The sequence below is a fragment of the Neophocaena asiaeorientalis genome, unplaced genomic scaffold (genome assembly GCF_003031525.2).
Source record: "Neophocaena asiaeorientalis asiaeorientalis breed wild unplaced genomic scaffold, Neophocaena_asiaeorientalis_V1.1 scaffold345, whole genome shotgun sequence".
In the NCBI taxonomy this organism is placed as follows: Eukaryota; Metazoa; Chordata; class Mammalia; order Artiodactyla; family Phocoenidae; genus Neophocaena; species Neophocaena asiaeorientalis.
In genome coordinates this window covers 3,277,323-3,301,920 of record NW_020175181.1, presented here as the reverse complement: position 1 = coordinate 3,301,920, position 24,598 = coordinate 3,277,323, and the positions used below count along the sequence as shown (strand labels likewise).

Below are 24,598 nucleotides of genomic sequence, written 5' to 3'. Positions count from 1 at the left end.
GGCATGGGGCATGGTGCAGAATGGGTGCTCCTGACTGAGGAGACAGAGCTGCAAAAAGCCCTAAGACAGAGGAGTATGTTAGAACTGGAGGAAGGGCTGTAGAGCCACAAAGTGAGTGATAGTGAGCATACCTGAAAATAAGCCCTTTTTTTTAAAGGCCTACTTCAGATTTGATTTTCAGCAAAAACAAGTTGTTACTGTTCTTTATAATTTATAAAGTATTTCTCATATACTGTTTAATCTTTTTTTGATAATTTTTAAAATTTCTTAAATTTAAAAAAATTTTTGGCTGCACCATGCGGCATACAGGATCTCAGTTCCCTGACCAGGGATCAAACCCTTGCCCACCCCTGCAGTGGAAGTGCAGAGCCTTAACCACTGGACCACCAGGGAATTCCCCTATATTGTTTAATCTTATCTTCACTTTGTCATGTTAGGTTTTCATACTTTTACATCAATCAGAATTGTATATGTATTACTTACCACTCTAGTCTTAAAATAGAGATAGATACTACAGATAGATTTTTTTTTTTTTTTTTTTTTTTTTTTGCGGTACGCGGGCCTCTCACTGTTGTGGCCTCTCCTGTTGCGGAGCACAGGCTCCGGATGCGCAGGCTCAACAGCCATGGCTCACGGGCCCAGCCGCTCCGCGGCATGTGGGATCTTCCCGGACCGGGGCACGAACCCATGTCCCCTGCATCGGCAGGCGGACTCTCTACCACTGCGCCACCAGGGAAGCCCTACAGATAGATTTTTTAGCAGACCAAGATTTAAAAAATCATTTCTACTAAATTTTATTCTTTGTGAAAGTTTAGTTTTAATGTACTTTTTCACTTTACCATTGTTTACAAGATCCTGTTACAATATTTATTAATTTTTTAGTCCCAGAAGTCTAATATTCCTGTATTGTGTGCTTTATCCTTGTGTTCTTAAAGATAAACTCCCAACTGCTCTTACTAAAGAGTAGGTAGGGATAAATTAGGGCAGAAAATATTGGTTTGGCTAAAAAGTTTGTTCAGGTTTTCCGTTACATCTTACAGAAAAACCCGAACGCACTTTTTGGCCAACCCGATAGAATACAACAAAGAGAATGTCTAGGAGCTTGATATCTAAGGGTAGTAATGATCAGTTACTACCCTTACAGCATCTATTACAGTAATGATCAATTACTACCCTTACAGCAACAATTACAGCATCTAAGGGTAGTAATGATCAATTCCCATACCTTTATTCATTCACTTTTTGAGTCTACCATGTACACGTTCCTTTCCACTTTCCACCAATGAACAACACTGGAAAAATTTAATAAACCCTTACTGAAAATCCAAAATATTATTGCATGAAGGAAAAATAGGGTCTATTAAAAAATATAGCTGGTCTTTTGTGTCAGTAAAACCAAACAAGGGTTTGAGAGATAGCAGAATAAAAGCCTGTTGAAAAGGGGTGATGGTTAGGCCACAGAATAAATGTGGGAGACAAGGGAGGCCTAAAAATTATGAGGATAATTTAAGAACAGTATATTTCAGCTTTTCCTCATATTGCATTTCTATAAATTGAATCCTAAATTAGATTGTTTTAAAGAAGACTGTATTTTTCCATAGGAACAATGTTATAACTGGTAGTTTTGTTTCTGACCAAGGACCCAGCATTAAAATCTTAGATATACTTGATTTTAGAATAAATTTATAAAAATTAAAAAATTAAGCTCTGGATCATAAAGTAATTATAAATCTAGAGGGAACCTCAGAGATTACGGAATCTAGCCTGTCCATTTTACAAATGAGGGAATGGTGACTTTTCTAAAACCAGGCAGCTAATTGCTGAGGGCAGACATCTTTAGGCCCTAATATAGAACTCTTTCTTTACATTGCATTGCCTTCCACCGACGCACTATTTAAAGGGCATCACTGTACCGCACCACTTCTTACATAGAAGATACCAGAGAAAATAGAAAGATGCCAGAAGAATATGAAGTATTCTTTTATTTTTAACATCTTTATTAGAGTATAATTGCTTTACAATGGTGTGTTAGTTTCTGCTTTATAACAAAGTGAATCAGTTATACATATGTCCCCATATCTCTTCCCTCTTGCATCTCCCTCCCTCCCACCCTCCCTACCCAACCTCTCTAGGTGGTCACAAAACACGGAGCTGATCTCCCGCTGCTTCTCCCGCTGCTATGCGGCTGCTTCCCTGAAGTATTCTTAAAATGTAAAATTAGCATCATATCATAGAGTTGATTTAGATAAAAAATAATAAACAAGCTATAAGAAGTATTAGATATTTAATTCCTTAAGTTTTAGTAGTGCTTTCAACTCTACATGGAGTGGTTCATGTCCCTTAAAAAAAAGAAGTTTTCTACCAGGAAATGTTGAACAGTGGTTTATTTGTTTGGTTGGTTGGTTAAACTTTCCTCTAGCAAGGAGAAGTATTCTAAATCAACCTGTTTATGATTCTCTCCTAAGATACTCATTGCATTACTGATCATTTGTTACCATTACTGATAATTTAATCACTTTCTCCCCTCCAGTCCCACAATTACAGACGTCCTTGCTGTCGTGTGGGTTAATACTGACCTGAACACATAAACACAAACATACATTGCCTCGCTTAGTCACTGCATATGAGGAGTATTATTGCATTTGAAGACTATATAACAGTGGATTCTCTGCTATAACGAACTCTTAGTCTCTTATATGATGAGACAAAGATTGAATGATTAAAACTCTTAAAATCCGAAATTATCTGTAGTTTCAATCACAGTGTTCATCAGGTTTTCCCCAAACTGTTCTAAAATAACAAAAATTCCCTCATTTAAGTTTTAATTTATTTTCTTTCTACATTTATGCCAAGACTTGGGTGACAACCTGATCAGACATACTTGGTTATATTAGATTCAAGACCCTACGTTAAAGAGGTCTAATAAATACTTTATTTCTAAACAAACCAAGAGAAATATATAAAGAAAGGATTAGTTAAAATGAAGAGGCACAAACAGTACAATAGATTTGAGTTGATTGTGTGAAAAAAGGGAAGATGAGGAAAAGACAACCAGGCGTTCACAGAAGAGGAAACTTGAGTGGTGAATAAACATGAAAAATATTCAACCTCATTAATCAGGGAAATACAAAGTTAGACCATAACCATTTTTCTGCTACTAATTGTAAAAAATAAAGAAGCCCAACAGTACCAAGTGATGGAATGGATGTTGGATTAACAGTAACTCTTACATAGGTTTCTGGAAAACAGTTCAATATTACAAATTTGAACATTCACATAACCTGTGACTCAACAGTTCTATTCCTACATATGTACTCTAGAGAAACTGTTACACACATGTACTATGGAAAATGTGAAAGATATTCATAGCAGTATTGATTGTAATGACAAAAAACTGGGAACAATCTAGATAGACAGGAGAATATAAAGACAGAGAGATGTGACAAGTGAGGAGTACACACATAATTGAATAATATTGATGATATTGGTAATGTTCAAGTTTTGAAGTTGGATGGGGCTTTGTAAGTTTTCATCTTATTAATCTAATTCTTAATTTATATATATATGCACATACATATATATATATATCTTACCAATATTACTTTGTGTGAATATAAGATTTCATTAAAAATAAAATAAAACAGATCTGAATAATCACAAACTGGATTAATTGGCTCCTGATTAAGAAATAATTTGCCTGAATTCTTCCATAGTCATTTAGGAAACTTGTTCAAATGTGATAACAATGTCAAATCACCACTAAATTTTATAAAGCGTATGTTCTGTTTGCAGAACGCCTAGCAGATCTTAATGTTCTCACTTATCTTTTTCTGATTGTCCTTTTTTTGCCTTCAGTCTTTATTCTTAAATGCAATATTGTCTATAGCCCAAGAGGAGGTAGGAAAGGAAAGGCTTCCTTACTTTCTCATATTCTCTTCAATTAATTATTGGAAATTAATTTAAACCAAAATAATATATTTCATCTCTGCCTCCCATCCCCAATAAGTGATCCAATCATTAGTATATATAGAGAGCAGGATCCAAAGAGCAAGCCAGAGGAGTTTGACCTACATTAGTCTCTGCAGCTTCAGGTCTTTATGATATGACTTTACTACTTGATTGGTATTGAATTTTAGGATATAATATAATGCACTCCAAGGCAAAAACAATTTTGTAATATCATGTCACTGATATATTCCGTTACCATATGTTATAAAAATTAATAGTGCTTTTGTCCATTAAACATTTGAGAGGTGGCAGAATATTTTTTAGATGCAGTTGTTAGTTTTGAAACATGAATGACTTGTATTAGGAGGCTATCATAAATGTAAACTTTCATTCTTTGTATAGGTAAAATCATCTCTATTGATACTAGTTCCCTGAGAGCTGCTGGCAGAACTGGCTGGGAAGATTTAGTAAGGAAGTGCATTTATGCTTTTTTCCAACCTCAAGGCAGAGAGCCATCTTATGCCAGACAACTATTTCAAGAAGGTAAGGTTTTTCTCTCTCAGCTATTTTCATTAACCTTGCTCTTTATTAATATTGAATAATTTATATAGAATTTATGGCTTGATAAGTATTTTTTCCAAATTACAGTTTTTACAATAATCAGTTTTAGGAAGGAAGAAGTGGGTAAGCAAAGTAATTCATGAGTGGATCCTGAATTTTGGGATGCACATTTTAAAAAACAGGATATCATGTGGTGGTCACTCACTCATTCATTCATTCATGCATTCAGCAGACACATATCAAGTTCCTCACATACATAGAACACTATGTAAGGTGCCAGGGATTCAGTGATGACAAAGCAGGATTTTGCCCTCCAGGAGCTCAAAATCTGTTAGGAGGATATATGACAGTTTTAAAGATCAGTGTGGCCTGGGCTATAAAAGAGGTATAACAAAAGAAGAAAAAAATTAATTCTGACTTGGAGAATCAGGGATGGCTTTAGAGAGGAAGTGATATTTTTGTATGGCCTTTGACGATCACTCCCAGCAGAACAGGCATGTCAGAGAGCTTCTAGATAATACAGATCTATATCATGCATGTTTACTTCATGACTGTTACAGTACCTGACTCAGGTTGAAGTTTCAAGTTAAAAATATGTCATATGAAATTATGAATTAATAATTAAATAACTGCTGTGTCATAGTACGTACTATGGGAATGTGAAACAAGTATATTCCCTGCCCTTAAGGAACTTAACAGTATTATAGGAAAGATAGGGAAAATTAACTGAGAGTGAAGGCCAGAAAGTTTGTAAAGATTCAGAGATAAGGGGTTTTGATATATTTTAAAATATTGTCATGTAATTATGGTAGCCTGATACATCTTTCCCAGTGTAATTTGTTCTGTAATCTCTAAGTAAATACTTTGTCTGGAAAGAGACTCTTTGTATGGCTATTCCTGAAAAACAATTTTTAAAATACTTTTCATTATTCCATCACCTTTCTTAATTTTAACATTTTCCCGTTAGGTTTCTTAAGTTTACAGATGATTTTCCATTCATTCCATTTTAGGTCAGCTGCTTCCTAATGGTATGTGAAGGAAGCAGCTTGATTTTTTTTTTTCAGGAAGCCATCTGTATGAATCTCACTAGTCTGTTTACTTCTGGGACAGCTTCCTACAGACTAATGGTTCTTCAGTTGGCCTCTTACTAGACTGTTACCATCCCCAAAGATGGTATTTCAGTGGATATGACCAAGAAGTTCCCCAGGCAATCCTGAAGTGCAGTCAGGTTTGGAAACCATTACAGAAAGCAGTTAATGCCATCCGCTGGTTGCAAACTTTGTGACTCCCTCTACCAGCAATAGCACTTGACTTTTGCATAAGTGGGAGACTCAGAGCACTGTCTTCACTCACTGCCTAAAATGCTGTGGTATATGATACTCTTCTCTTTGATTTTTGCCTCAACTTTATAAGTTGAACCTTCCAAGGCTTTCCTTAAAAGACTTTCAATTTTATTTGCCTATAATTTGTATACATTTTGGCCAAGGCAAAGCAGGTCTAGATTATTGTCTCATTGTCCAAATGCCTAGGCTGCCCATAGATGTGATTGAGCCGTGGTTTAAAGTATGTGTTTCTAAACCATTGGAACTCTCTATAAAATAGATGGATTAAAGTATAATAAGTAACTAACCTATCATTAACATATGAAGTAAAACAATTTAGAGAGAAATGTAAAGAAATATAATTCAACACCTCTTCTCCATTACTCGTCTTAATATCCTTTTCTTGTACTTTTTTTAGAAAAAAAAAATTCCTCAATAGAAATAACTTTTTTCTCAGAATTAAATTGCCCAGAATTCACATGACTGATTCTAGTGTTTTGGAGATTCTGGACAACCTGGTAAACAGCGTTTATGAATCGAGCACATCTTTTTCTTATATGTTATATTTAGCAGTCAAGTTATATTCAACATCAAGTTTGAGAACCACTGGTCTATCAAGAATGGAGAGAGATGTAAATAGAATTTGCAGTTTCCTTGCTGCCTCTGCACTTAGGGACAGTGTAAAAGAATGAAACAAATTATGCCACTATATCCTCGATTTTGTGTAAAACTTTTAAAATGTAAAACCTATACAGTAATTGATATTTAGGCAAGAAAATTTGTCCTCTGTCTTTTTTCCTGCCTTTAACTTACCTTTTGAAGGCAGCAGCTGGTATAAAATCCTAATATGCATTAAAAATTTAAGTTCTTACTTTTTAAGAAATATTACCTAAATATGTGGCTTGCTCAGTGTTTAATTGCAAGTTTTCATTCTTCGACTTTGAAAACGAGATTAAACATTAGTATTTGTGTGAAAAAAAAAAGATTTAAGTTCTTAGCTTAGTTTTTCAGCTGCTTTTGACAGACAGCTCACGGACTGCTTTTAAAGGGTGTTGACCATTTTATTTTCCAGAATCAAATTTGAAAACACATTTCAGCCAAAGAATATTGTGGGAGCATTCAGGATGAACTAGATTAAAGCAGTTGTTCTCCATTGAGACTGGGGGGAAAATGGGTATCAGGACCACCTGAGGAATTTTTTAAACTGGGAGGAAGTTCATAAAGGTATATAGTTTAGAAAAGCTTCCTAAGTTCTGTTCAATTCAGAATCATTCTTTTAGAGAATAGTCTAGGTTAAATGCTTCCCTAAGGTCCCTGATAAGATTCATTTGGGGCAGTTGTTAAACCAGATTTCTGGACTCCACCCACACTACTGAACCAGAGTCGATAGTCTAAGATGTTTTATTACAGAAAAGTTTGGAAAACATAAACATAGGTTCCACAAGATATTAATAGCTATAACTAGGAAATGATGTTTCATGCTGAATTAAATATGGGAAATATTTCAGTCTCCACTTTCGGGGATTCATAAGACATATTTAATGTATTTAAGTTTCTGGGAAGGTCTACAATAAAGGTTCATGTTTGACTTTGTTACCCAGACTTATTTTTCCTCAGAATACTTTTTCCTGTAGCACATCTATTAGCACTTAAGGAGAGTAGTAGTCATGGGAAATGTTGGGCTAGATAGCCTAGAAAAGTTTTATGAAAGTTTTATTTACCTATTATCAATAATGTAATGTAATGGATCGTTTCTTCTCTTTGAAAGATGTCCATGATACATTGTTACATTAAAAAGTAGGCTAAGAGGGGCATCCCTGGTGGCGCAGTGGTTGGGGGTCCGCCTGCCAATACAGGGGACGCGGGTTCCTGCCCCGGTCCGGGAGGATCCCGCATGCCGCGGAGCGGCTGGGCCCGTGGGCCATGGCCGCTGGGCCTGCGCGTCCGGAGCCTGTGCTCCGCGGCGGGGTGGGGGTGGGGCCACGGCAGTGAGAGGCCCGCGTACTGCAAAAAAAAAAAAAAAGTAGGCTAAGAAAGCATGGCATATATAGTAAGATCTCATTCTTGTATATCTATTTATCCAATATTAGAAGGCTAACAAAATGTTAACAGTGGTTATCTCTGAGTGATGGGATTATACAAGTTTATCTTTACTTACTCTTTGTTCATTTCTCTATTAACTTTATAATCACAAAATAAAGTTATTTTCATTAAAAAAATCATGAGACAGTTGGAAGGAGTTTGTAGTATCAATAAGTTTGGAAGTATTGCTATAAAATGTAAGTTCCCATATGAATGATTAACCAGAATGTCCATGTTCTGTATAACAGAGTTAACTGAAAATCTTTTTTTTGTCTAACTTTATTAAAAATATTTAAAATATGAGTTTATTTTCCTTTTTGAGAAATTTCGGTATACTGAATAGAGTTTACACATTGGTGACTGAAAATCTTAGAGCATCTAGGGGTAATTTTTTTTTCTTTATCTTAGTAACAGTTTTTAAATTGCATTTTTTCTGCATATTTCTAGGGAAATATCAAAAAGAAAGAGAAATCTCTTACAGCATTGATCTGTAGTACCCTGCCATACGTTTTAAACCTGCCCAGTTGGTTAACATCAGTAAGGCATGCTTGTTGAGGTTATCTCAGCACCAAATTAGGTGGAGTCAAAAACCCAAATAGCTCTACTTCTATAGCTGCTGTGACCAGAGAAAACAGTTTCCTTTGCTCTGTTTCCTGGCTTTGTTGAGGCCTACTCTGGGGGGACAAAAGCAAAAACGATTGCCATTTTAAAGGTTCTTTGAAGAGTTTCTGGAGTGGCAATAATACCACATCAAATAACATCCCTCCTCACTAAGTGTTCTAAAAATTTTAGAAATGGACACAGAAGTCAGAGATCAAAACCTGGCCAAACTAAATCAGGAAACAAAACCTGGTAAAACTAAATCAGAAAACAAGTCAGGACCTGAGATAAAATGAAATTCCAAATAGTTTTGTTCAGGCACAGATCTTTCTTATGGGGAAAATTTGGTGTGTAGAACAGACGTTTAACCAACCAGTTCTGTAAAGAATTATGGCTCCCATACTCATGTCTTAATTCAGAATATTAGATTGTTATGTAGGGTTGAAGATATTAGTATAAATGGTATCTTGGGATTGGCTGAATGTGAGTGACTCAGGACATAGGTACTTTGGAAGCTGCTTATTTGTAGTTTGTTTTTTCTTTGGTATTTATTCAGGAAATATTCATTCAGTACCTGCTATGTACCAGGTTCCATGCTAGATATTATCTCACAATAAACTGGCTCCATTTTAGTGACAATGGGCAAAGGTTAATTTGCATTATTAAGTCCTAAACTTGTAAATGACAAAGTCAGAGTTCAAACCTAAATCTGATTCCTAGGCTTTTATGCTTTTCATTGACCTGTGCTGCCTTCCTTGTGCTGAGTCTTATTCCACACCTTATTATCGAAAATAAATAATCTAACTTCAAAACTTAAAGTGTAATATTTTCCTGTATTAAGTTAGAAGGGATTTCCCCAATTTGGGAATTTTCACTAGTTTAGATGTAGTCCTCCAAGTTAAGGAAGCATTATTACCAAAGGACTATTGATGGTTCTGTAATCCACAGTATCTTAATATTCCCATGTTAGCCTGAGTTTTTAGTTCTTTCTCACTTTAAAAGCATTGTGCAATTTCAATGGAGAGTGGAAAATAAGAATGGGACACAGTACTAGCCCTTACGTTTATTCTACCTGAAGAAGAAAAATAAGTGTATAAAAGGTTTTCTACCTCCTGTTCAAAGAGATATAGAAGAAATGTTTGTGAAACAATGAAAAATAAGATTGGAAATGCAACATGAAATCAGATTGTATGGAGCTGTACTGTCCAATATGGTAGCCACTAGCCACATGCAGCTATTGAGTACTTGAAATGTGGCTAGTGAGACTAAGGCACTGAATTTTAAATTTCTTTTAATTTTAAATTTAATTTGCCCCGTTGATTTGCCACATTATGGAAGTGGCTGATGACTGCCATATTGGACCGTCAGCTCAGTGGTGAAGACCAGAGAATGCTTTCCAGCAGAATGATCCTAAAGCACAATAAAGTGTGATGGAAAAATAGACAAAATGGCATCAGCAAAATAACCTGAAATATCTTCTGTGTCTTATCTGGCCATTTATATATCTGTAGCTTTCTCAATATCCCAGGTTAATAATTATCTTAAAGTGCCACTTTTTTGTTGTAGTTGTGTTTTCTAAAATATATTATCAGAAGATATTAACAGTTGGGAATTGTTAATATATTTTTAAGGTTTTGTCAGAGCAAACATTTAACTTATATCCTTACACAGAAATTATTGGTTTTCAGTAAAGACTTTTTCATCATTTATTATTTCACTAGATACTAAATTTCTCCATGTGTTGTATTTGGTAAATGTGCCAGTGATTTGGCTGAAATTGCCAGGTGGGTAAGGAATCCTTGAAATTAACTTTATATCCTGGTTTTGGTACTTTGGGAGATTGATTTACAGCAGATTATGCCCTCTTCAGTTTATATGGTATACCCATGGCAATAAAGTAGAGCCTGCCTTCTCTTCACTTAAAGTAATATGTAGCTTCAAAAATTATTTATCAGTTGGTCATTTTGTCTTTCTCATATGTCTTTAAAGTGTGACTGAAGTCCTTTCTGAAATGTCTTTGAAAAATAGGACTAACATTTATTACAGGCTACATTATAATAGTCATTTGTGGTAGTAACCCTTGTATTTCAGTGGATATGATTTTTAACCTTGGTATAGCTGAGTCTACCTATTAAATCTTTCTCAAAAAAGAATTCTGTTGTATTACTGAAACATCAGTGACATTTTCTTACTTAGTAGTCTGGTAGAGCCTTTACATATTTCATAAATATTTACCAGTAGAGTTAGAATTTTATCTGTTGTTAATAAAGCTTTAGGACAAAAGTAAACCGTGTTGTTTATACAGTGATTTGACTGCTTTAACCTAGTTTTTATTTTATATTAGTAATCAGTGGCTTTATCTTAATTTGCTTACTAAACTAAATTCAAACATCAAAAATAATATATATGACTATAATAATTTGACAAGTGGGGACCTTATCAATTCACATTCCTGAGTGAAAAATTAAATTTGAATTTCAGTTAAAGAGCTCTGCAAACTAATCAAAACTCAGAGGATGAATTTTATAGTATATTAATGACATCTCAATAAAGCTGTTTTTAAAAATCAGCCAGCCAAAGGTTGGGGGAGAGCTTGTTAGAGATAATACTGAGAATGAGAGGGGAGAAAATTACTTCTTGGTATTTTTAATGAGCACTTAATAAATTTAAGGAGCTGCCCCATTATAGGGAAAGATTAAGGTTGAATTTTGTGTGGTTTGTGGTTCCTTCATAATCATAATTTCTGTGAGGAGGCACCCATTCAAGTAGGACTAAATTAAAACTTGTCATCAGATTGTATATTTCACCCAGAATCATTTTTCCCCCTCAGATATCTGCTTTATCTGACTGTATTTAGAGTCTGAGCAGGCAGCAGTTAGAAGGGCATTTAAATGAAGTTCTAGGTAGAAATAAGGCTTGGTAACTCTCCTTTGCCCAAAGTATAAGTGTCAGAATTTTAACTAGGTTTCTCTTTTGTTTGAAACAGTGATGACTCGTGGCACTGCCTCCAGCCCATCCTATAGATTCATATTGAATGATGGGACAATGCTTAGCGCCCACACCAAGTGTAAACTTTGCTACCCTCAAAGTCCAGACATGCAACCTTTCATCATGGGAATTCATATCATCGACAGGTACTACTTATTTGGAGAGCTTCGTATGAAATAAGTCAGTTCACATATCTCTTCTTAGAGAAAGAAGTTTTATATTCTTGATGGCGAGAAAACAAATTTTAAATTAGGCATTAAACTAGCATGATGAGCATATAGTTAATATATCCATACTGAGTTTTATAGTTCTGTCGCCTAACAATAGCTTTGTTGTTTAAAAAGGGAGACAGGAAAGGTGTGGCTGAATATATATATGCTTAAGGGGTAAAAACCAAAAACGTGGCTAAGAATTTCCAACTTTCCATATGTGAACTTATGGTCATAAAAGATTTGAGTTTATTAGTATTGTTATTTTTTAATTTTAAAAGTGCTTTATTTTCATTAGGGCAAAACTCAGTGGCTCCTGAGTTCAAGTTGATAGTTTATCAAACTACAAATTATTAAACTATCCACTTGAGATTTTTTGAATGTCATTGCCTCTAATTTGTTCTCCTCTCAAAATATGTTTTACACTATTATATATGGTAAATTCATGAAACCATTCTCTTATCCTATGAATTATTCAAAATCCTACATTTACAACTATTTAAAATTTAGCATTAAACAAAAGCAAAGACATTTTCCCTCACTTCATCTTTCTCTCATCTGATATATTTGCTTATGGGAACATGGTAATACCAGTCACAAATCTGTTGTCGTAATTATGGATTTGAGTAAAGAACTTGATGAAAATCTGAATTCAGTATTCTGCATTTTCTAATTTTAGTTTAATTTATGCTTGTGAGTGGAATTAGCACAGTTCTTTTTTTCATATTGTGATTTCTCTTTCAGAACATCTGCTATGTCTGCATGTCACCCTTTTTAATTTTTACATCAGTGACACAGTATTTTCCTTACCCAGTCTTCCTCTTTGGAGTTGAAATACTTAAAAGCTGTAACAAGGGAGTCATAAATAAATACCATAAATAAATACCAGAGAGGTGTGGAAAGTTTCTCTTTTAACTAAAAGTCTTATGTAGTGTTAATTATTTATATGAAATTTTGAAAAGTTTAAAAGTGCATATATTGGATTTTTTTCCAAGGCCAAGAAAGGTTTCTCTCCCATTTAACTGAAACCATTATCATATTTACAGGGTCTTAAGCACTATTGCCTATTAAGTGATGCTAATATTTCACAGTAGTACTAACAGTCCACTGCTTTTCTTAGTTTAAAGTGATACAGAAGCTTTTTACTTGATAGTTTGCTACATTAGTGAGATTAATGGTCTTGTTTTATAATATGCATCATAAAAATATTATAATGGAAAACAGTGAAGATCTTTGAATGTCTTTTCCTCCTCTAGGGAACACAGTGGTCTTTCTCCTCAAGATGACACTAATCCTGGAATGTCAATTCCCCGGGTAAACCCTTCCGTCAATCCTAGTATCTCTCCAGCTCACGGCGCGGCCCGTTCAGCTACATTGCCACCATCCAACAACAACGTGGTATCCACCAGAGTAAACCGCCAACAGAGCTCAGACCTTCATAGCAGCAGTCATAGTAATTCTAGCAACAGCCAAGGGAGTTTTGGATGCTCACCTGGAAATCAGATTGTAGCCAGTGTTGCCTTAAACCAGGGACAGGCCAATTCCCAGAGCACTAATCCGTCTTTAAACCTCAATAATTCTCCTATGGAAGGTACAGGAATATCCCTTGCACAGTTCATGTCTCCAAGGAGACAAGTTACTTCTGGATTGGCAACAAGGCCCAGGATGCCAAACAATTCATTTCCTCCTAATATTCCAACATTAAGCTCCCCCGTTAGCATGACAAGTACTGCCTGTAATAATAGTAACCGATCTTATTCAAACATCCCAGTAACACCTTTACAGAGTATGAATGAAGGACCCAATAACTCTGTTGGCTTCTCTGCCAGTTCTCCAGTCCTCAGGCAGATGAGCTCACAGAATTCACCTAACAGATTAAATATACAGCCAGCAAAAGCTGAATCCAAAGATAATAAAGAGATCGCATCCATTTTAAATGAAATGATTCAGTCTGACAACAGCTCTAATGATGGCAAACCTCTGGATTCTGGGCTTCTGCATAACAGTGACAGACTCTCAGATGGAGACAATAAATACTCTCAAACCAGTCACAAACTAGTGCAGCTTTTGACAACAACTGCAGAGCAGCAGTTACGGCATGCTGATATAGACACAAGTTGCAAAGAGGTACTGTCCTGCACAGGCACTCCCAGCTCTGCCTCTGCTAGCTCTTCAAGTGGTTCTTGCCCTTCCTCTCATAGCTCACTGACAGAGCGGCACAAAATCCTACACCGGCTCTTACAGGAGGGTAGCCCCTCGGATATCACAACTTTGTCTGTGGAGCCTGATAAAAAGGACAGTGCATCTACTTCTGTGGCAGTGACTGGACAGGTACAAGGGAACTCCAGTATAAAGCTGGAGCTGGATGCTTCAAAGAAAAAAGAATCAAAAGACCATCAGCTCCTACGCTACCTTTTAGATAAAGATGAGAAAGATTTAAGATCCACTCCAAACCTGAGCCTGGATGATGTAAAGGTGAAGGTGGAAAAGAAAGAACAGATGGATCCTTGTAACACAAATCCAGCCCCAATGACCAAACCTGCTCCTGAGGAAATTAAACTGGAGTCACAGAGCCAGGTAGGTAATTCCTTGCTTCACAGAATGAACATTCCTAGTTATTTTTTTCTTTTCATTTATTTTATTCCATCCATAGACCATGTTTGGATTCAGGCTATGTTTTGCCTATCCCTTGGGCATATGTTAAAAGGTTAGTTTCAATGGTTGAGAAATTACAGGATGCCCTGAAAAGTTCTCTTTGGAACCTTGGAGGGTGACAATATTAATGTGGCATTCTAAGATAGTAGATGTTTCTTTCTTTCTATAAAATTAGAGTTCACATCTTTGGAGGTTTAAAAAAATACCTTCCCTGCCCCCTCCTCCCATCTTCCCACCTATTAAATCCAACTCTTTCAGAATAGAACCTAGAAACCTGTATTTTAAAGACACTCCGCAGAGAACTCTGATATGTAACTACGTTTGGGAACCTCTGATGTAAATGAAATGAGAGAGAAATGTGAGGAGGTGGACAAAGCTGTCTAGTCTGGCTTGCTTTGCTATTTAATTTCCTTTGAAGCATTTTTAAAAGTCTTTTTCCTTCTCATCTGATTCTAACTGCCCTCAATCCACAACCCCCATCAGAATAGGGACTTTGAGTATTCTGGGTAGTAGGGTATATAACATGCCCTGAAACAGAAGTAAATACAAATAAACCTTTGCATAAATTGTTATGGATCAGGAACCTCTGTGTTTAGGCTGGGGTAGGGTGTGGAGTGAAAAGTAATAGGCAGCTTCATTTATTGAATAATTGCTGTGAACTCTGAAGGAATTTAAGAAAAACAGAAAATGTGGTTCGTCCCTGCTAGGAGCTTACACGTTATTTAGACAGAATATAGACATACATGAAATAGCTGAAAATGTATTCACAAAGCAGTTTATTAATAAGACTCTTCATTGTGAAACAAGATTCACACTTAGTATGTATAGGTCCTACAGTTTCTTGAGTCAGGTTTATTTTCTGCCCTCATCTCACAGAAGTCTCTCTCTTCCCTCAGGCATACTGCATTCTAGGCACATGGAAGCCCTTGCCATTCCTGGGATAAGCCATGTCTCTTCTAAGCATCTTCTGCCTTGCTCTCCTTTCTATGTCTGCTGAACTCCTACTCATCCTTCACAAACAATTCAGACATCATTTCTGTAAAGCCTTCCCTAGTAGCCTTAGTTAAACATTCCCTTCCTCTCCACTCTCATAGTGCTCTGTATTGTCTCTCTTTACTATAACACTATTTGGGTTATTTCTTTACGTGTGTGCTCTTTGAGAAGGCTGTCTCTTGGTACAACTAAACTAGTGCTGTGTTTCTCAGCTGAAAAACAGCTTTAAATAATAACTATGTTAAAACTCTCATGCGTTAAAATTAACTTTAAAAGTAACAGCTTTATAAGAAAATACCATTGTGTACAATCTTGGCACATCTGTTTTAGTGCACATGTACATGCATTTCTGCTGAGTTTATACCTGGGAGTGGAATTGCAAGATCGTAAAATATGTATGTGTTCATCTTTAGTAGATAATGCCAGTTTTCCTAGTGTGTGAGAATTCCTTTTAGTTGTTCCATATCCTTGTTAATACTTGCTGTTGTCAGTCTTTTAAATTTTAGCTGTTCTGGGGTCTGTGTAGTGATATTTCGTAGTTTTAATTTGCCTTTCCCTGGTAAACATTTATTGGTCATTTGGATTTCTTCTTTTGTAAATAGCCTGTTCAGGTGTTTTGCCCATTTTCCCAATATGTTATATTTTTCCTATTGACCTGTAAGAGTTCTTTATGCATTTTGGGTGAGTCCTTTATTGTTTATATATTTGCGGATATCTTCTCTATGTTGTGCCTTGCCTTTTCTTTCTCTTAATGGTGCTTTTTGTTGGAGTGAAGTTCTTCATTTTAACGTAGTCCAATTTGTCAGTTTTTTCCTTTATTGTTAGTACTTTTTGCATGTGCCACAAAAGACATGTTCAAAAATTGTCATAGTAGTTTAACTTGTATTAGCCAAAACCCAGAAAAACTCCCAAATCCATTACAGTAGAACTGATAAATATATTGTAGCATATTCATACAATGAGATACTATTCAGCAACAAAAACAAAGTGATCTACTGCTACTTGCGACAAGGTGTCTAAACTTCAGAAATGTAACGTTAAGTGAAAGAAGCCACACTTTTAAAAAATACATACATGTAATTCTGTTACACAATCTAGAAAGAAATTTTTGTTGAAGTAAATAATGAAACCCAAACAGGTAGACATTTTATGTTGATGAATTATCTTAAGGTAACCATAGTGGAATAATACTGTGAAATAAAGGTCAGTTTTCTCCTGTGCATAGCCACAGACAGATGTAGGAACTCCCTACCTGTGCTAGAAGATATATTTCTTATTCTAGTAAGTACTTAAGTGGGAAGTGACCTTTCTGGGATCTTTCAAGCTAATATTTATTAAAAACTTTCCCAAACTTTAAAAAATTATTTTAAAAAACAGTGTATGTTTTGCACCATCATAAAGTAAGCCATTTTATAAAATTTTGAAAAATATGACAGAAGATAATCACCCATGATGCTATCGTCGTAACACAGTACTCTCGATATTTCTTTCCAGTTCAGTCTTTTTCCAGTGCATACATTTTATACAGAGATATAGTAGATAAACACTATGTGTATGTTATCTTATATCCTGTAGTATATTAATATCATAAGCGTCCACATTTTGTTCCAGTGTTAGGTCCTGTTATTTCATTGAGACCCCAATCTTTCTAATTCTTCTTTCTTCATTCTCTCATAGTCACACTCAATTCATATAGTTTAAAGGAACAACTTGTTTTCTACATTGTTTCAGGTGAAAGTGTAGAATATATTTCCTCTAACTTTGGTTTCCATTCTTAGTTTACAGCTGACCTTGACCAGTTTGATCAGTTACTACCCACGCTGGAGAAGGCAGCACAGTTGCCAGGCTTATGTGAGACAGAGAGGATGGATGGTGCAGTCACCACTGTAGCCATCAAATCGGAGATCCTGCCAGCTGCACTTCAGACCACCACTGCCAGACCCACTTCCAGGCTGAATAGTATGTGTTGGGGACAGAACTTCATTTTAAATGTTTAATGATAATATGGATTAGTGCTTTGTCTCTCATCATTATTGCACAGACCTTTTGTTTGTTGAGAGTGAAATATCTTTTCATTAATGCCACTATTAGTAACACACAGTTACTTTCAGACATATGAACTTCACTCATCATGTCTATTTGAAGTTATAGTATAACCTCTACTTTTTTGTAATTGATGTTAAGGTGAGCAGTTGATGTTAAGGAGAGCAATTTTGTGTTCTTACCCAAAGCATTCCACAGTAGGACTTTCAGAAATATAATATTGGATCAGATTATATTTCCCAAAGTGTATTTTTTGAACACTAGTCCTATGAAAAAAAGGATTTTGTGCTAACATACACTGGGCAAATGCTACGTGACATATACACCATTCCTCTATTAAAATTCCACAGTGCATATTAAAGGTTTTAGGAAGTCCTGTGTTAGATGAACTAGTTTATGTATTTAAAAAATTGTTTTGCTTTATCTTTGTGCCAGTTTATTGTTTTTTAATTTAAAACAAAATTTTATACAATTTTTAAAGCTTACACTCCATTTACAATTATTACAGAATATTGACTATATTCCCCATGTTGTACAATACATCCTTTTAGCCTTACAAGTTAAATTTAAATTTAAAGATTTCCTTAATCCAGCATTTTCCAAACTTTTCTTAATTATGGAATTCCTTTTCTCAAGTAATACATGTTACCCCACAGAATGAGTTTTTCATGGGCCACTGTTTAGGAGACATCTATGTTGAAATAGGTCATGACTCCTCTAGCCCATGGTAGCATTCTCCTACTTAAGAGACACTTTGAATAGTATACTTCCAATTCATGAAGATAGTTTTCACCCATCAAATTTTGAAGTTGAAAAAAACAGTGGTGATAATTCCATTGTGTGACCTTGAAAGTAAAGGAAACTAACCAGCTCACTTTCAAAATTTGCCTGTCCCTCTTCTAATGGGACCAGATGTGGGCCTTGTTTATTTCAGTCTGACTATAGCTTTTAGCTGGCATGACACAATTCCCAAAAGCTTACCAAGATTCCAGACATCTGGAAAGAAAAATCTCAAGTCATCTCTGACATTTTTGGAAGCAGTTTTTCAGCTGACCAGAACACTAGATGAGAGCAGGAGCCTAGGTTCAAGTCTCATATTTCCCGTTTATTAATGGTAATACCTTAAGCACATGAATTTTCTGAGTCTCATTCTCTTTATCTGCAAAATAAGAATTAGATGAAACAACTTCAGAAGTCTTCTAATTGAAATAGAGATTCCAGACTCTGGGATGTCTGGCACAGTTGGGAAACAATGAGGTGTAAGGCTAAGAGTAGATAAAATGAAAGTCTGCATATTGATTGGTTTCATCCTTGTCCTTCCCCTTTCAATGTGGGAGACTGGAGGGGTTATCTCAGGAGATACTAAATGGCCAGAAAGAAGATGTCTGGATATCGGTATGTATGGGGAAATCCCTAAAATGCAAAGGTCATGCTACCATCTAAGCATCCAACAGTGAAGGCTACCAGCAGACACAAGCCTCACACTGAGCCTAACCAGTCAGTGTTTTAGAACACTGTGTCTGTTTAGAATAGACACAGCCAAAGATAATCAGGACTTTGAAGGAAGTCTGTAACTTGAAAGAGAGCAAACAAAACAAGGTCGATCTTAACTTTTTCTTCCCTGCTTTCTATATGTCTTTTGGTCTTTTTGTTCTTTCTGACAGCTTTTCTCAGCTTTATTTTCTGATATTTCTCTTGCAATTAAAAAATTTTGGATATCTAATTTCCAAAAATTCTTTCTTGCTTTTTGTCCCTTTTTTTCTTCCCATGTTATTCATGGATGAAATATCTTTTCAAAAATTTTTTAGTCCATACACTCATTGTATACTTCCTTGGCATACTCTTTTTTTGTTTGTTTGACAGGTCCTAGAAGATATACTTAAGCGAACAGGGAGAAAACCAAAAAAGAAAAACAGGGTCCAGGGGAAACAGAGGATCTGAAGGGAAGTCCAGGAATGATCAGCAAGATTAGAGAACAAGCAGTGTTGATTGGAGCAGGGGGCCTGAGTCCTCTGGAAAGGCGGCCTCCAAGGGAGAAATTAAATTTATCTCTTTGAGTTTATAGGAAATATTAATGATAGATTTATGTCAAAAATGTTGAAGCATCCAAAAAATTCTCCTAGAAAAGCAGGAAAATGAAAAAAAATAATTGTTAACTCCAGAGAAAAGAAATCATGATATAAGAAAGGATGTTTGAACATAGTACACAACATGACTTAGCAGTGAGTAATATTTGTGTAGTCGTAAGAATCTAAATATTAACTTTTTATTTTATAAAGAACTGTGATCTCTGTTAGGGAATTGAGGGCACAGGAGGTAATAAGAGAGGTGATGTGAGAGAACTAAAACCCCATCCATCTATCATGATGGGGAGTCAGAAATCTAAAATGGAGATATTTTAGAAATAATTAGGCAAATGCTAAAGAAAACAGCTACACAAGTAGTGGATGGTTGCCTCTGTTGAAAGGGAAATAGTTAAAGGATCAGAAGGGGCAAGACAGGAAACTGCTTTTATTCATTAATAGGCCTTTTGGTCCTGACTTTTAAATTTATGTATATGTGTTAATTTGATGAAAATTAAAGTTAATAAAAATAGAAGGGGGACTTACCTGGTGGCGCAGTGGTTAAGAATCCACCTGCCAGTGCAGGGGACATGGGTCAAGCCCTGGTCTGGGAAGATCCCACATGCCACAGAGCTACTAAGCTCGTGCTCCACAACTACTGAGCCTGTGCTCTCGAGCCCACAAGCCACAACTACTGAGCCTGTGTGCCACAACTACTGAAGCCTGTGCACCTAGAGCCTGTGCTCCACAACACGAGAGCCACCACAGTGAGAAGCCTGCACACCTCTAGGAAGAGTAGTCCCTGTTCGCTGTAACTAGAGAAGGCCGTGTGCAGCAAGACCCAACGCAGCCAAAAATAATTAATTAATTAAAAAAAGAAAGAAAGAAGGTGTCTTCTAGCTCTACAAGTCTGTGAAAGTAGAGTGTTTTTCATTCATAATCTGTCTTGAGGCAAATAGCTCTTTTTTCTTTCTTGAGATTTCCTCCCCTGAATACAGCTCCATGTAAAAAAGTTTGTAAATAGGCCAGAATCTGTTAAACCCTGTGCTGTAGTTTTGCTGAAGGCCAGAAGCATAGAGGAGAAGAAATTGAGGTAAATGAGGGGAGGGTGATAGCTGCAGACAGTGTTTACAAAGTTTCCATACCGACAAGAAAAAAGGTTTCAAGAGGCATAAGGCTGAGGAAACAAGTTGGGCAGGAGAAAGAAAAAGATAACAAAAGACTGGAGAAGAAAAAAGAAAGAAAAAAAGATGAGGACAAAAATATGATAGCTTATAAAGGGAAGAGAACAGCCTCTGATTCTCTGCCCCCTCTAGCATCTACACTGCCCACCACTACCTTTCACTAGAGCCAGAGTCCATTATCCAGTAGCTGATTCCATGTCTTGACCTTGTGCCCAAAGGTCTCACATAGGACAGTTTAATTATCATAGTATTTCACCACCTGAGATATACCTATTCGAACTTCTGGATCTATCTGCCATGTCACTTATCTTTTCTGTCATACTTTGCACTGTATTCTGAGAGAGTCTGGGCCAGATTTTCTGGATCAAAACTGAATCTTCAACTACATCCATTCTGCTCTTCAGTCAATCTATTGAGTTCTTTTAATTGTGGCGATCACGTTTTTAGAAATTTTTTTCATAGAAGTCTATTACCATTTATGTATATGATAGACTTTTAAATCTATGTGATGATAAATTTAGCATATTAGTTTAGGGCTCATCTATTTTCTGTAACAACCCTTTTTCCTTCAAAGTTTCTTTCTTTCTTTGTCAAATTTGCTATCTTTCTTTTCTGCTGTTGACTTTTCTTGAATGTTTGGTAAATCAGGGCTGTCTGTCCATATATACTGAAAAAGACCTAGAATGAAACGTCTTGGTAGCTAGAGTGTTTCTTTAGCTAAAGTGAGAGGCCTTTTGCTCTGGCAGTGAATGTAGGTTCTGATTATAGAGGCCCTGATTCTTAGTTGTCCTTGTGAAGGAGTGGGGGTTGGTGATGGGGAAATCCCTCGTGGCAGCCCTCACACCCACTTTGGGAGATTCCCTGGGCAGAACTCCCACACTGAGTCATGTACTCACCACTTTAATCCCATGGGCAGACGCCAGAGTCAGCTGCATTCAGAGCAGTGCCTGGTGACAGCTGTTCAGTTGTCCTTTAATTATCCCAGCAATCACCCATGGCCTGTTCCTTTACACGCTCGAATGACCACTGAACCTGGAGTTGTTCTAGTGTTCTTCTGAGAAAAACCCCCTTTTTGGAAAATCTCCTCTTTGTCCTGATGTAAGGTTTTTAGTTTAGGTCAATTTCACCATCAGTTTTATCTTTCCATCTGTTTTATCTTTCAGAAATTCTTCATTGTTCTAGTCAGCTGCCATGCTGCTTCTTTTGCCTCTCCTTCAGCTGTAGATTTGTTTTTCCCTTTTAATGTCTTTTGTTTCAGTGATAATTTTACACATCAAATAAAATATAGATGATATATTTCACACTGAACCAGAAATTTTCCTTAGATCTATTTACATATGAGGAAACTAAGGTCATAAGTTCCAGAGAAAGAAAAGAAAACGCACAAACAAAAACTTGCCCAAAGTTATCCAGTTAGTATATGCAGAACCAGAATTTAAATTTCAGTCTTCCTGGTTTCAAAACACATTGTGTATATGCACACACACAACCATACAGTGTGACCAAGCGATTTAAATAATTTTGTTAGAAATGTACTACAAGAGCACATCAAGAGACAACTTAGGAGGATGTTGATCAAAATATACAGAATGTGCTTTCTTGGCAGTACCTTCAGAACCTCTACTGTGTCCTTTTGACCATCTTTAAATTTCTATCTCTTGAGGGTGGATTTGACTTTTGAAGTTTTGTGAAGTTATTTGGAGCCAAATTTGTTGATCTGAAAAGAATAATACTTTTTAAAACATCAGAACCAAAATTAGATGTAGTTATAAGGAGAAGTATTTTCTTGAAGGACTTGTATACTGGTTAAGACAGTTCTAGAAGAACTCCAAAAATATTTGAACATTGGCAACATCACTGAAGTAAGGAATGACCTACTGAGGTGCTTGTTTTTATGTTCTATGAACATATTCTGAGATGATAATTTTTTAAATCTTATTAATCTGTAGTACATTAATAGTGTTCATAACTAAAAATAATTGTTTCACATAAAACATTTTCAGTACTTCAAAACTCCATTTTTAGTTCCCTGTTTCTGAGGTTGTGTTTAGTGTGTTGTGGCTATCGGTAGGCATCTTTTGCTAGTACAAAACTATAATGAATAATCTTATGTAGAGATAGTTGACCACATTTGAGAGTATATCTGAAATATAAATTCTGAACAGAATTGCTGGGTCAGAGGGTAGACAGATTTTGCCAAATGGCCTTTCTTATGCCACTTTACACTCTAACTGATAATGTTCCTCTTTCCACACGTCCTTTCTAATAAGTTGAATTATGCATTTTCTCATCTTTGCCAATTTGATGTGTTTTTTTAAGTATCTCAATGTAGTTTTAATCTGTATTTTTTTTATTGTGAATTAGGTTGATCATTTTTCAGTGATTTCATGTGACCTGTTTATATTCTCTGACCATATATCTATTGGGCTATTCAGTTTTCATCTTATTGATTTATAGTTCTTTTTGTATAGTAGAGAAATTAGTCAAATAAAACATTGTAACTGCTGTGCGTAGTTAACAGCCAAATGCAACACAAAACTGAACCAGAAGTCTCTTTACCAACAGCTGAAGAAAATTAACTGTGAACATCACAATCACTAGATGCTGAATCAACTCTTAGTGGAGTAAAGTGTGCAAAAGCCACTCTCTTAATTAGACAATGCTTTCTACTTTGTGTGCAGAAGTTTTTAAATTTTTTAATAATATAAGGTTTTTTAAGCTGGAATCACTGTGGCTCACAGGGATATAAAGTTTTCTTTTAACCATGTTTAAAATGGAGAAAATATGATGTTGAGCCCTTTGCTCAGATGATTAAAAAAAAGCAAACCCATTAATAGCTTGATCAGGAATCGCTAAGAGCTTGTTTCCTACCCCCGCTTCAGCTGCCTCTCTCCAACAGAGACTAGTAAATGCAGTAATGCGTCCCTTTAAAAAGTACTATGCCTGTCTTGTGTAACATATATACATACTTACTCATGTTTGCAATAGAGGCACAAACATGACCAAAAATAGTAGGTTTATTCCCTGGACAAAGAGAGATAAAGTGTGTATTTTGTAAAACATTGCAGCAAATCCTCGAGTTTTTTTTATGTAAGTGAGTTTCTAAAGGAAGTCCTAAAAGGTTGAAGTGACTTTTAGAATAAAAACCAATTTCTTTTAAGCATACAGCCTATGCAAACAAAGCTTTTAATTGAATCAGTGATTGATTTCTTCGGATTTTCCCCCCCTTTTCACCAAATTTAGCACGTGAATCTTTATTTTGAAAATATTTTATCCAACTTGTTTTCTTAACCTTTTTTCCCATCAAGACTACTAAAATGAGATACTGTGTCCTATTACTGAGTCAAATAAACTATCCTCTAATACTAAGTATTGATGGTAGACAGCCATGTAAGTTTTCTTTGACTCTTAAATATAATTATTTTGTTTAGGTTAGATTTCTAAAATGGAATAAGATTGAAAAAGTAATGTGTGCAGCAGAGCAATGAGACAGCTTTAGATAATCTTTGACCAACTTCCTGACTGAAGTAATGAGAGGAATTAAGGGATTACTTTCCTATCACCGTTTATTGTTGTTTGGTGTTTTTTGTTTGCTTTGTTTTTTGCTTTTTTTTTTTCCAGAATCCTTTTAGAATTTGATTTCTCTATCATTTGTCATGATAAAGAAGACAAGTTTAATTGCAGGCTATAATTCTTTGCATGTAGAAGTGAATGTGCTTTTATATGGACTCCTATGTTTCATTCATACTAAATATTGAGTATATTTCACATGAAAGTGAGCGTAACATGTTTTGTGTGGTTAATAATGATCAGTATCCAGCATTAAATAAATTTGGGGAGCATCCTTAAATCTACTTATTCTCCATTCATTAGAATGAGGAATTCTACCTAATTATGTTTTTTCTTAAGCCACCAAGGCTTTCTTAGTTTTTGTTTTTGTTTTTAGTTTG

The 24,598-nt window shown here is 35.7% G+C and overlaps 1 protein-coding gene across 5 annotated transcripts in view; it reads left to right on the top strand.

The window, feature by feature from the left end:
* The window catches only part of NCOA1 (nuclear receptor coactivator 1), a 251,137-nt gene that overhangs the window by 175,906 nt on the left and 50,633 nt on the right, over window positions 1-24,598 (top strand). For all 5 annotated transcript variants that reach the window (XM_024764475.1, XM_024764480.1, XM_024764477.1 and 2 more), the window contains exons 10-13: window positions 4,351-4,491; window positions 11,500-11,647; window positions 12,967-14,287; window positions 17,137-17,317. In XM_024764475.1, coding sequence (XP_024620243.1) covers window positions 4,351-4,491; window positions 11,500-11,647; window positions 12,967-14,287; window positions 17,137-17,317 — 1,791 coding nt within the window. The remainder of the gene's footprint in view (window positions 1-4,350; window positions 4,492-11,499; window positions 11,648-12,966; window positions 14,288-17,136; window positions 17,318-24,598) is intronic.